The sequence below is a fragment of the Cyprinodon tularosa genome, unplaced genomic scaffold (assembly GCF_016077235.1).
Source record: "Cyprinodon tularosa strain WSP-4 unplaced genomic scaffold, ASM1607723v1 ctg297, whole genome shotgun sequence".
NCBI classification, from domain to species: domain Eukaryota; kingdom Metazoa; phylum Chordata; class Actinopteri; order Cyprinodontiformes; family Cyprinodontidae; genus Cyprinodon; species Cyprinodon tularosa.
Genome location: NW_024039004.1, coordinates 489105 through 502047, shown reverse-complemented (window position 1 = coordinate 502047; position 12943 = coordinate 489105). Strand labels below are relative to the sequence as shown.

General features: G+C 38.0%; 1 protein-coding gene across 1 annotated transcript in view; it reads left to right on the top strand.

The window, feature by feature from the left end:
• LOC119787385 (plexin-A2-like) overlaps window positions 1-12943 on the top strand; it is a 132937-nt gene that overhangs the window by 104025 nt on the left and 15969 nt on the right. Inside the window, exons 20-26 of the mRNA XM_038291222.1 lie at window positions 1516-1750; window positions 2119-2261; window positions 2949-3217; window positions 6625-6691; window positions 7037-7183; window positions 10183-10342; window positions 11072-11175. Of these exons, the coding sequence (XP_038147150.1) occupies window positions 1516-1750; window positions 2119-2261; window positions 2949-3217; window positions 6625-6691; window positions 7037-7183; window positions 10183-10342; window positions 11072-11175 (1125 nt within the window). The remainder of the gene's footprint in view (window positions 1-1515; window positions 1751-2118; window positions 2262-2948; window positions 3218-6624; window positions 6692-7036; window positions 7184-10182; window positions 10343-11071; window positions 11176-12943) is intronic.

Sequence of the window (12943 nt, the reverse complement as noted above, 5' to 3'; positions counted from 1 at the left end):
TGGTCTTTAAATCCAGTGGTGAAGGGCATGGGTCGCCTTGAACTAGATGTTTCCCAGACCTAACACAGCTAAACAAACAGCTAATTACCTCCTCAGAACATAGTGAAGCTCTCAAGACAAAGGAAATGACCTGATTATTTTAATTGTGCTGCAGGCAAGACAAATTGAAAATATACCAGTAAGTTACTTTCAGGTTACAGAACCTGGAGGACTGGAACTGAGGGGCCCTGATTCTCCGTGGGGTTTAGGTCAGCTGAGTTCAGGGTTCTCACAAGTCTGACGCTGTACTTAGCCCTTTACAGCCGCAGGGGGCAGCTTTCCAACTCTGCAGGAATTATGCTATGGTCCATCGGCAGATTCAGCTTCAACTAAATCTATTCCACCCCTGCCTTCTAACGTTACACTCTTACCTTCCTAGTGGTGCTTTTAGATATAATCTGCTGGACACATAACAACTCACCAGTTATGCCCATGATTGTGTGGACCACAACATATTGTTCCTTTTTTCAAAACCCTTTTAATTGGAAAAATGTTGAGTTACTTTACTCTGTAGTTAAGGATTCTTTTAAAGGGGTAGTATGCAGGAATCACTGCCATCTAGTGGTTAAAGGATTTCACTCCAATGAACACTGAAACCACTGCTTCAAACCCAGAATGTGGCAAGGGTAACCTCCATGTCTCAAAGAGTCTTGACAATGCCGATTTAACAATGTCACCCGAAGTGAAGTGAAATCTCTACAATCTGGCATTTAATAGAACAAAAAGGCTTTGAAAGCTAATAAAAGCATTTACACCTACAATTCTGTACCAACATGATTGGTATACATTTGTGGGATCTACTGTTATGCTTAATATGGTAACGAGAAACACTGACAAAATAAACTGAGAGGAAAACTTTAACTTAACTTACATGTGAACTGTAGGAGAAACTTAGTAACTTTGGTGTCCATTTTTAAAATCTTTCTCCTTCATTAGCTCCTTCCACCTGGAGGAGGCTTGCTCGGCATTTATCAGCATTTTTTTTCTTAATTTCTCTGGTTTTGTCATCTTATGACATCATTATCACTTCTTGGGGATGGTGAAACCGTTTCTCTGCTGCTGCATATGCATGATCCTGCATCATGCTGCAGTAGCGCAGTTGGGTTAGTGTCACCAGATGATCTTCACCGCCACTTCTCAATCCCATTGAACTGCCAGCAAAAGTGCAACAAGTTTTTGTTTTCCTTGTTCATATTTTATCCCTTACCGGCATCTGTACGTTCAACATGGCAGACTGTCATAGCGCTTCACAAACAGGCAACCAGCCTTATGCATAAACTAATATAAATTTTTTCTCTTATGATTCTTCTCTCTGATTATTAGTCAGTCATCGAATTCAGGCAGTTAAAAAAGAGAAATTGTTACACTTTATCCCTCTAGATGTAGAAAAATATATATTTTATTAATATTCTTATGGAGATGCAATTGGTTTGTCAATTAAAAAAACATTTTTTTTTCTTTCTCTTCTCTTAACAGGTGCAAGTAGGTGGATTGCACATCTCTCCTGGAGAGGTGCACATCCGATCAGACAGCTTGCTCACCATGCCCGCTATTCTAAGCATCGCAGCTGGTGGAGGGTTGCTCCTCGTCATTGTCGTCATCGTCCTGCTCGCCTACAGACGAAAGTCGCATGAGAATGACCTCACTCTGAAGCGCCTACAGATGCAAATGGACAATTTGGAATCAAGAGTAGCTCTTGAGTGTAAAGAGGGTGAGTGATGTTTGAGATCCAACACTTATTTCAAAAAGAAGATGATTCACCACTTTTCCAACAAGTAGCAGAATATAAAAGAGTACACAGACTAACCCCGGAAACCTTTTTTTTATTGTACTAGAAAATTCTTTAATTTTTTTTTTTATCATTTAACATAGAAAGCAATATCAAAGTTGGGAATATACTTATTTGGAGAGTACAAGTCATACTACAGGTGTTTATACATGGGTGGAGCTCTAAGGTAAAGCAATCACCAGGGATGGCTATGTACATTATTACGATTAGGCAGTTCTCAGGTACTGCTTCTTCATTTAAAAGTTGGACAGAAATTGGCTGACTGTTTAACAAATTTGTCTTTTGTGCAGCGTTTGCTGAGCTGCAGACGGACATCAATGAGCTAACCAGTGATCTTGATAGAGCTGGCATCCCCTTCCTGGACTATCGCACTTATGCAATGAGGGTTCTCTTCCCAGGGATCGATGATCATCCTGTGCTGAGGGAGCTGGAGGTGAGGAGCCTCTGCTGCAGCTCCTGCTGCACTTACAGTACAGTTTAAATATGCTGATCTTACGCCTTAAATTGCAAAAATGTTAAATTTTTTAATATAATTTTAATCATGTCCCTCTAAATAGGCTGAGCAACTTATAATGATGGCATGTTAGATGTTTTCTGCCACCCTGCACCTCTGCTGTTTGTTAGAAAATGCTTTTTGAAAAATCCTTTTCTGTTGTCTACATCTTAGGGCTTTAATTTTGAAGTATTTGAGATTCATTTTTGAATAAGCTATGATGAAAATTAATGCAGCCTTTTTGCAGAAAAGTTGCACAAGGTCAAAACTAGTTAGTTGAGTTTCTTTAATCAGCCCTTATTATGCTCACACTTACATGTAGTCTTAAGGAGCTCACTGATTGCACCTCATTTTGTTTAAGGCAAACGCCCTTAATTAGGGTAAAAATTACAATTTGTACATTTTGAAACAAAGATATGAAAGAGAAATTTACTGCTTCCTTTATTTTTAACTTTAAGCAAAGCACAGATCAGTCCTTCTTGTTTGGACTTTCCTGTTTAAGGTGGTGTGGGAAATCTGTCATGCCTGTTTCATTCTGTTTTTATTGTTTTCTGACTCACCCTTCAGCATGCACTATCTGATGTGTGTATGACTCTTTGTGTGTGCAACTATGCATGATACATGCAGGTTCCTGGGACTGGACAGGCCAGCGTGGAGAAAGCCTTGAAGCAGTTTGCTCAGCTGGTGAATAACAAAGTTTTCCTGCTGACTTTCATCCGCACACTGGAGACGCAGCGTTCCTTCTCCATGCGTGACCGGGGCTACGTAGCTTCGCTCATCATGACCGCCTTGCAAGGACGATTGGAGTATGCAACAGACATCCTTAAGCACCTGCTCTCTGACCTTATAGAGCGCAACCTTGAGAGCAAGAACCACCCCAAACTGCTCCTCAGGAGGTATCCTTCATATTCCATAAAAGCTGGCTTATATCAAGATGCTTTTCACCTTTGAGAAAGTTTACATATCAGTCCATCTTAGAACTTATCAACCCTATCTAAAAAATAAATACTCATATTGCCAGAGCAATCCTTTCTAAAATGATATTGGAGGAGTGTGTATATTCCTTGTAACATACTTTTTTATGTACCTAAGATAATCTGATAATTGAACTAATAACTGTTCATTTATTTATAAACAAAATAAAAACATTAAACAACCATCTTACAGATGAGAGAGGCCGGTAATGAAAATTACCGGCCTCTCTCATCTTTTTAAGAGGGAGAACTTGCACTATTGGTGGCTGACTAAATACTTTTTTGCCCCACTGTACATTAAACAACACTATTTTAAGCTATTGAAGATGATTCAATAACCAGGCGAAAAGGACTCAAAGTTCAAATGATTAACTGATTTAAGTTTAAGAATGACCTAAAATATATTTATTTCTCAGAAGCTATACAGAAAGGATCATGCATGGCATAATTCAGATTTCTGGTACCTCATCCTAATAAGGAAATGGAAATCCATTAACTTCCTCAGCACTAGATGGTAGCCTCGGCAGGACAAAGCATGGATCAGAAGAGAGGTGTTTGATTAAGGCAGAAAGGCAGGTGAAGCTAGAGATTAGACAATCTCTAAGCTCTACAAATGACAATGTTCTATCACTTTGGTCTTATAAGGGATATTGTTACTCATATTATTTTTATTAATTTGCTTTTAACTCCAGGTAATAAATAACAATAATAATAATACATTTAATGTATACTGCATTTTCCATCAAAACATTTCAAAGTGCTACAGGTAAAAAGGGAGGAGAAAAAAAGCATGAAAAACATCTGAAGGGGACAAAAAGATTTGCTAAAAATACATTTTTTTTAAAACACTCTGCGTTCTGTGGGTTGATTTTTTTTGGGGGGGCGGAGGGGGGTCGGCATGCTATAGATGCACTAATGTGTGAGGACGGAAACCATGTATGCAACCCTGGTGAAGATGGAAAGCGACTGTGATGAGTGGAAAATGGGGGTAATGTGCTCATGTTCCCTCACTCTCATCAGGAGCCTAGCTGCAGAGTTTTGAATGTACAGAAACCTATGCAGACTCTTTCTAGGGATCCCAATGAGAAGTGAGTTGCAATAGTTCAGTCTGGAGGAGACAAATGCATGAACCAGGTTTTCGGCATCTGGGAAGGAGAGAATGCGATGGAGTTTGAAAATGTTTCGGAGGTGGTAGAAAGAGGTCTTGTGTGATTTAGTGATTTATATTGGCTTGAAAAGTGACCTGGGAGTCCATTTTTACACTAAGATTACTAACTGTTGATGAGAGCGGGATGTTAGTACCAGGTATGTAATCATGGTATAGCATAAAACAAACACTCAAACCTTAATACAGTCAGCAATTGTATTTAAATGTATGTGCAATTATTCTAAAGCTTTCTGGGTTACAGTATTAACCAAAACAAAACTGTCAGATTTTTAAAGAAACAGTAAAAAAAAAATCCAGCTCAATATAAAGACCTTAAAATAGTCATATACTTCTAATGTTTTAAAACCCAGGGCTGCAGTGGCAGTTCTATACCAACATTGGGTTTTTTCATGGGGCAACAACGCAGTTGATTACAACAAAACAAACAAAAAAATAATAAAAAAAACATTCCAATAGTTATAGTTTAATATATTAAGTGAGCTACTTTGCAAAGAGCCACTTGTGGCTCCAGAGCTGCATGTTTACAGTCCTCTGGTCTAGCAGATAAAAACTGTGATCCTATTTCAATGAGACCAAAGCTAAAAGTACAACATCTTAGTTGTTAAACCGCAGTTAATGTAAAACAGTTTAAGTAAAAATTTATTTTCCAGGACATATCATTGTACGATGTTTTTTCTGTACAGGGGCCATAACAGGGGCAGGGCCAGTTCTACAAGGGCACTGGTCCCTGTCTACCCCTGCCTAGAACCACCCACCCAGTATCCATACTAGGATGCATAGAAACTTTAACTGAATTGACGGTTCTGTGAGCTGGGTTGGAGTGACCTCCAGAAAGGCGGTGATGTACATTCAAGTTCAAAAGACATGTTTATACACAATATTTCATTTATTATTCAGTGTTAATAACTTAATCTCCATGCAGTTAGCTCCTTTAAAGTAAATCTTTATGAAGCCAAGGAAACCCAAACCTTTACGTGCAATCATGTAAAGATTTAATGTTTAACATGGTTTGTATCTGTTCACCCAGGATTGGGCTCTCTCCTTACAGAACTGTAGCTTTCTGCTGTAGTCAGTGGAAAATAAGCTAGAAACACTTTCTGACAGAAACTCAACCTGTCCCGATCAGCACTGCTTATCTTCTACCATACCTAATTCCTCCTTGCATTGTTCTTTCCAGCCCAGTTACCACTGTTCTGATGGCTGAGCAACTAGGCCAGTAAGAAAGTCGACCTCTCTTCAGCTTCGTTTTGTTGCAATTCTGAGGAAAAGGGCGACTGAGCAGACAGGTGAAAGACAGGAGTGTTAAGAGTGATAGAGAATGGGAGGACTGGCAGAGAAAGAGACCGTAATGGGGAAGAGTGAGTGCAGCGGCGGTGGAGTTGTTGTCAGTCTGACTTATCTTCTGTATACCCTCTCATGAAACATTCAGCTGTAGCTCACGTCTCTTTCCCCGTCACCTCTCCTCTTCTCCCTTCTCTCGCCCCTTTCCATCTACGCTCCACCTCAAGTTATCTGTCGATTGTTTGTTTTTTGTTGTTCCCTTTTTTTTTGCTGTGCTGAATGTTTCATGAGACTTTAGAGGGGAGAAAACTTGTGCTCACACTCATTATATATAAGGATGAGTTCAAACGGGAGCTGGCAGAAGAAGTTTTTTGTCCAAACTTACCTCTCTTCAACAAAAAACTTTCCTACAAAAAGTTGAATGGTGCTCAGGTTAAGGAAGTTATGCAGGTAGGGGTCAAAAAGTGGTGGATAAAAGGAAGAGGGTTGCTGCTGTGTGAAAAGCTTCAAATTTGATGTTGATAAAAGAAAAAAATTGGCTTATCTGTAAATCATGTCATCTTTCAAACTGGACTCCTGCAAAGAAGTTAACAGCAGACATTGTGAAAAAAACAGTATGAGGCATCTGAAGTAGTCATTTAGTCATCACCATTATGTCACACCCATCCATGTTGTGCACTGGCAGCACTAACTGGACGTTACAGCAAAGAGTTTCCACCGAGGCCAAATGTTTGAGTGCTAATGTTTTAAAATCTTCCTTTTAGTTCTGTGAGTTTCAACACAGGCAGTCTTAAGATAATGGAAAACTAATCAGAGCACTCCAGCTCTATGTGGGATGTCTCCTGATAATAAACGAGTCTGCCTCTTTCCCGTCTTGCAGAACAGAGTCGGTGGCAGAGAAGATGCTGACAAATTGGTTTGCCTTCTTGCTTCACAAATTTCTCAAGGTAAGACAAAGTCATTCTCTGTTCTTTTGCTACAAGTGTCACTGTGATGTACTATGGGCTCCTTAAGATGATTTGTATTGATTTTCGTTTTAAATAGACTCCTTTGGATTCTTGTGGTAGCTACAATTTTAACTGCCATTTTTTTCACACAATCAAAGGGTTATTTTACCTTTGAGGTCAAGTTTTTCCTCATAATAGCTTTACTTTGTCTGATTCGTGGTGTTCAGATTAGCAGGTCTCTTCTCATCTGCTGACATATACTGTAGAGATCTGTTTTCTTTCACATCCCTTCTCTGTCTCCTTTCTCCTTTTGATCAAATTTCTTGGTTTCCTTCCAAAACGAAGGAGTGCGCTGGCGAACCCCTGTTCATGCTGTTCTGTGCCATCAAACAGCAAATGGAGAAGGGACCCATAGACTCCATCACAGGGGAGGCAAGATATTCCCTCAGTGAAGACAAACTCATCCGGCAGCAGATTGAATACAAGACTCTGGTGAGTCACAAATGCATTCATAAAGCAAAGTTGTCAATTTAGTCTGCATAAATTTGGAGGGCTATTGCCAAATAACCCCTTACAGTTTCAGATCATTTTTTATGTAAATATCTCTACAGATCATAAACTGATGGAAAATATAAAATGCACTTTGATTTGATTTTGGCCTAAAGACAAATGAACTTAACCCCTTCACACCAATTGTTGCATAAAGGCAACAAAGCCTTTGTATTATGTACACAGCAAGGATAGCATGGGAGTTCCTCCTGTGCCACACATTCATTGTAGACCTGGGAACCTTTAACAAGCACAACTAGTTCCTTACAGCTTATTTTATCACTGACCATTATTAATAATACTACTAATAATATAATAATAATACTGCAATAACTTACAATATTGATTTATTTAACAAACCAGAAGCCACACTTTACCTGCCACCACTTTACTGTACATAAGACTATTATACATAAACATTGTATATATAAGACACCCTAAATCTCTTTTTTATTTTTTTACCATCCTCTGTATATATCTAGATGTACTTTATAAACTTCATGCCCTTTTTCCTCCTTTGTGCACCTACTGTTTTTTATAAGACTTTATAAGAGCCAATCTCACAAGTGAATTTCTCCATTGTGAGATCAATAAAGTTCTATTCTATTCTATTAGATTCTAATTGTTGTCATAACTTCGTAAATTTCTATTTGTAAATCAAATAGAAAGTTTAGACATTTCTATTTGTCAACTACTTAAAGGAAAAAAATGTTCTTTATATGTATAAATTCAGGCATCAAGGGGTTAACTCTAATCTTTAAAAATATCTCTTTAACTTGTTTAAATTTTTTTTAAGTTATGCTTTCAATTTATAACACTCTTAAACTTAGAGCAACCCACTGCAATGTTGTCTGCAATTATCACCCCTCTGTAAAATGGCTGATGAGGCAATTAAGCATTTCCATTCTCATGGTATAATAACATTACCCTAAAAATGACAAAAATAAATATTTTTAAAAGTTTAACAAAAATTAATTGATGTATCCAGAAGTATTGAACCTATTACCCACCATTTCCTGCTTCCCTGATTTATAGATAAAACATGCCACACATTTCCCATTCGTTTCTATTGCCTAACCCAGACCCTCACCCAGACAACTTCAAACTCAGTTTCAACTCAGTTTGCACCTTAATCCTAAACCTAAACCCCGCACATAAGAATACAGCCTTTCCTCATGAGGACATTTTCCTCAAAAATATCCTGTCAGTTCAAACACAGTAGCATATTCTTGCAAATTTGACCTGCCTTGGTCCCCACAAGGTAGAAAGTACGTGGCTAGAAAGTGCAAAAACCTCAAAGTCAAAGCTAAAATTAAAACGTTTGAAACAATTGAAACTGTAAACGCTGGACAGGTGCCCAAATTTGACTTTACAGATAGAAAGATTAAGGAGGAAAGAGAACAGTCTAAAATATGTTTCCTGGGATCAACAAGTCTCCATAAGATGTTATTAATATTCCAAACGGTTATTTGTTAAGCCTGACAGGGAAAGCCCTTTCATAATCCTAATTACACAGACAACAATGTCTGGAGTAAACTCCCACTGAGTTTTTGCTCGGAAGCATTTGCTTTTGGCCAGATGAGATACAGATTGAGCTTTTTAGCCAAATAAATAAATAAATAAAGAGGAAAAACAAATAAACAAATAAAAACACAAATAAGACTGTAGTGTTATAAAAAGGATGAATACTGTAAGGGGCAACTCATGACCATTCATTAGTGTAGATAAGAATCATGCTGAGGTTATGCTTTGAGCCAGCTTTCCTTCAAAGGCCCTTGGAAGTTCTCTTAGAGTTTTTGGCACGCATGTTTCCTTAAAATATGTATTTAAATGAATAAAACAACCTGGTAACCTTTTCCAGAAACTAAAAATGGGTCATTACCATTTATCCACTAAACAAAAATTAACAAAGAAAAAAAAAACATTTCTAAGAGCTCAAAAACTGGTTATTCTAATGCTTTATGCAAACTTTTACTAGAGGGGCTAAAAAATATGCGACTGAGATGATGAATAACAGCCATGTGAATAGGATACAGAGAGAAACTATGCAATATGAACCAATACTGTATAAAATGGGTGCTGGCATAAATAAACCATCCCTGACTGATTTTAGATGAGAATTATTGTTTAGAGGGACATTGATATGTAGAAATTGTGTCCCACTAAGAAGAATCAAACAACTGCATCAGCTGAATACCCGGCAGCGACAAAAGAGCCTCTTAATACCATGATTTCATCCAGCATACAGGCTTTTCTTTGTTTCACGCATACACTCGTATAGGAATTCTAAAATAACAAAGGCAGCTTTATACTTATAAACTGTTAAATATCATTAGCAGTAGAAACTCTGCCAAATTGCTAATTTCGTCCATGCTAATCTCTAAAGTCAAGCGGCTGGGCCAGCTGCATGTCTCTGTTCGTTACATCTCTATTCAAGCAGAATCAGAATTCCCCCCTGGCTTTCAGCTGCAGAGCAGAGCCAGCCAGCGACAAGATGACACCTCTCTGATCGCTGTGTCGGAGACTGTGAGAGGCTCTGTCTCATTACTTGTTTAATGCTGTTGCCAGAGCTGCACAGTCACATCCTGGAGGTGTGAAATTATATTTCAAGCCAAGATGCTCTCCACCAGGACATTTTGGAGAAGAGCAGGTAATGAAAGGACCTCCCAAGCAACACCCATCTCTCTCTCTTTCTCTCTTTCTTTCTTTCTTTCTTTCTTTCTTTCTTTCTTTCTTTCTTTCTTTCTTTCTTTCTTTCTTTCTTTCTTTCTTTCTTTCTTTCTTTCTTTCTTTCTTTCTTTCTTTCTTTCTTTCTTTCTTTCTTTCTTTCTTTCTTTCTTTCTTTCTTTCTTTCTTTCTTTCTTTCTTTCTTTCTTTCTTTCTTTCTTTCTTTCTTTCTTTCTTTCTTTCTTTCTTTCTTTCTTTCTGTCCTGGACCTCCAGACTCTAAGCTGTGTGAATCCTGACAATGAGAACAGCCCAGAGATCCCAGTAAAGGTGCTCAACTGTGACACCATTACCCAGGTGAAGGAAAAGATTCTGGATGCTGTTTACAAAAACGTGCCATACTCTACACGACCAAGAGCGTCAGACATGGACCTAGGTGAGTTAACTGTTGCATACATTATACATTCTGAATAAAAATCAACTAGAACACAACCTGTTGGCAGGATGTCAAAGCAGTAATGATTCACCTGACAGTTCCCATGTCGAGACAAATTACAGAGGATGTTTGACATCAGGAAAGGGCTCCTTCTTTGTCTCTGTACCCTCCACATACCTGCTTGCAATTGCAATCACAGCAACAGTCCAACAGTGATGTTAAACCTTTCTGACAGAGCAACTCCATGAAGGCTTACACCCACGTCATGTCATCTGATACTGAGTGATGCGGCACAAATTCAGGTGGCGTGCACCTTCACACGGAGAAAATAAAACTCTCTTGGTAGCGCCTGATAGCGCTTTGGGCATGTAGTTTCACACCTTCAGGGGCTTTTACAGGTTAGGGATTTAGGAAGGATGGGTCTGATTTTTGCTCCTGGTAGCCCAAGGAAAGATACTGTGTCCTTTCATTTAGATCACAGAAAACCAACGTGTTTTGTCAAGGACAAGAGGCAGTCTGGTTGACATTTTGCCAGCTGCGTTTGACAGCTTGTAAATTTCTGAAGAATAAACATAACAAGCAAGTATAATATAACCTCGGGGATTGTGGATTGTGTGCAGCCTCAATCTCAGACAGGGGGAACATATGTGTTAGACATGTGAGACATACTTTAAGCTGTTTCACAAAATGACAGCAATCTGTTGCCTTTAACATGTATTTTGTCAACAGAGTGGCGGCAGGGCAGAACAGCTCGTGTGGTTCTACAGGACGAGGACATCACAACAAAGATAGAAGGAGACTGGAAGAGACTCAACACACTCATGCACTACCAGGTGTGGGAATACACTTAATGCTGACATTAAAAAACAAATGTAACTTTCTTTTTAGTGTCTTTTTGACAAATCATTGAAATCCTAAATGTTTTAAGATCTCAGAAATAAAAATAGAGGCTCATCAAAATGAACACCAGTACAAAGTAGGGAAAAAAACAGTTGGATTAATCGATTATTTATGTAATCTTCAACTAATTATTATAATAATATAATAATAGTTTAATAAATTATTAATAATGACATTTTAATAATTAATAGCTGACAGACCAACCCACTCAGAGCAGTAACTATACTAAAATTGTAAAAAAAAAATAATAATATACATACATACATACATACATACATACATACATACATACATACATACATACATACATACATACATACATACATACATACATACATACATACATACATACATACATACATACATACATACATACATACATACATACATACATACATACATACATACATACATACATACATACATACATTTTGCATTTAAGATTAAAATAAATAAATAAAAACATTTCTTCCATCAATAGAACTCCTCAAGTGGAAAAGTTTTGGTTTCACCTGGTCTAAATTCTGCAAAAAAGTCTTCTTTGAGGAACCTTTTATTATCCGATTATTAATCAATTAATCGAAGAAAAATAAAAAAGACCAACAGATTAACTGATTAGCACAAAGATTGTTAGTTTCAGCCCTAGTATAAAGTAATGCTTGTTTTCTGGACTAAAAATAGTTTAAAAACCGAATCTAAATGAGGTTCAGGTGTTGAAAATAAATGTCACATGAAAAGTAGAAATATTTAAATAAAAACAAATACTAATACTACTTTTGAAACTGCAAATTACATTTTCATTAGCTCCTGCAGACAACATAATCAAAAATGATTTTATCCTTGAATAGGGGAAGCAAAGCATGCAAATGAAAGGAATAATAGGTACATCATCTGTATGTAGCTACCAGTGGAATTCACCAGATTGCAAAAGAGGAAAAATCCTCAACCAACTGCAAAATAGATGCAAACCAAGACTTGGCGACAACAGCATTGGACACTTTGGTTTCCCCTATAAAGCAGGCAATAAACGCTGAAGGGCCCCATGCCTGAACACCACCGCTGACTCAAAGGCATAAGAGAAAATCAGCTTCACAACTACATGAATACAGCCAGTAAAAATGGGGTTCTATTAGCGGAGCAATTTTCAACTCTGCAGATAAGTAATACATTTTGAGGCGTAAGAGTCGAATATATGCTTGAAAAAAGCATGCTCAGAAGAAAGAATGGTGGATGGTCAGTGATGCTCAGAGGCTTCCTCAGGAGTATCAGGAAATGAACGGGGCAGATTTCCCAGGAGGAGGTTATTTATCACTTCAACAGTAGATTGCAAAAGTAAAAAAAGATTTCAAGAATCTAGCAGTCAGTTGTTTTCTTTATTTTAATTTCTAGATTTGTAACATCCCTTATAATATTAGTTATTACGCTTGTTTATTGCACACAGCTGCTAGTTTTCTGTCATGTTGCAGGAGAGAAGGACCCAGTATTCAAGGCAAGACAGACAGTGGGATAATTTAAAGCGTTTATTAATAGGCGGAGTGAGCTGTGGATTTGCGGTATCGGCAGCTAGGGTGGGCCCATTATTAGAAACGTAAACAGTTCAATCCATCTCCATAGAATGAGGTAGGATCTAGCCGATGAACTGCAAAAGAGATGCGGCGCCCAGAGTGTCCCAGATGCCGCAGCCCCAGAGAACATGCAGGA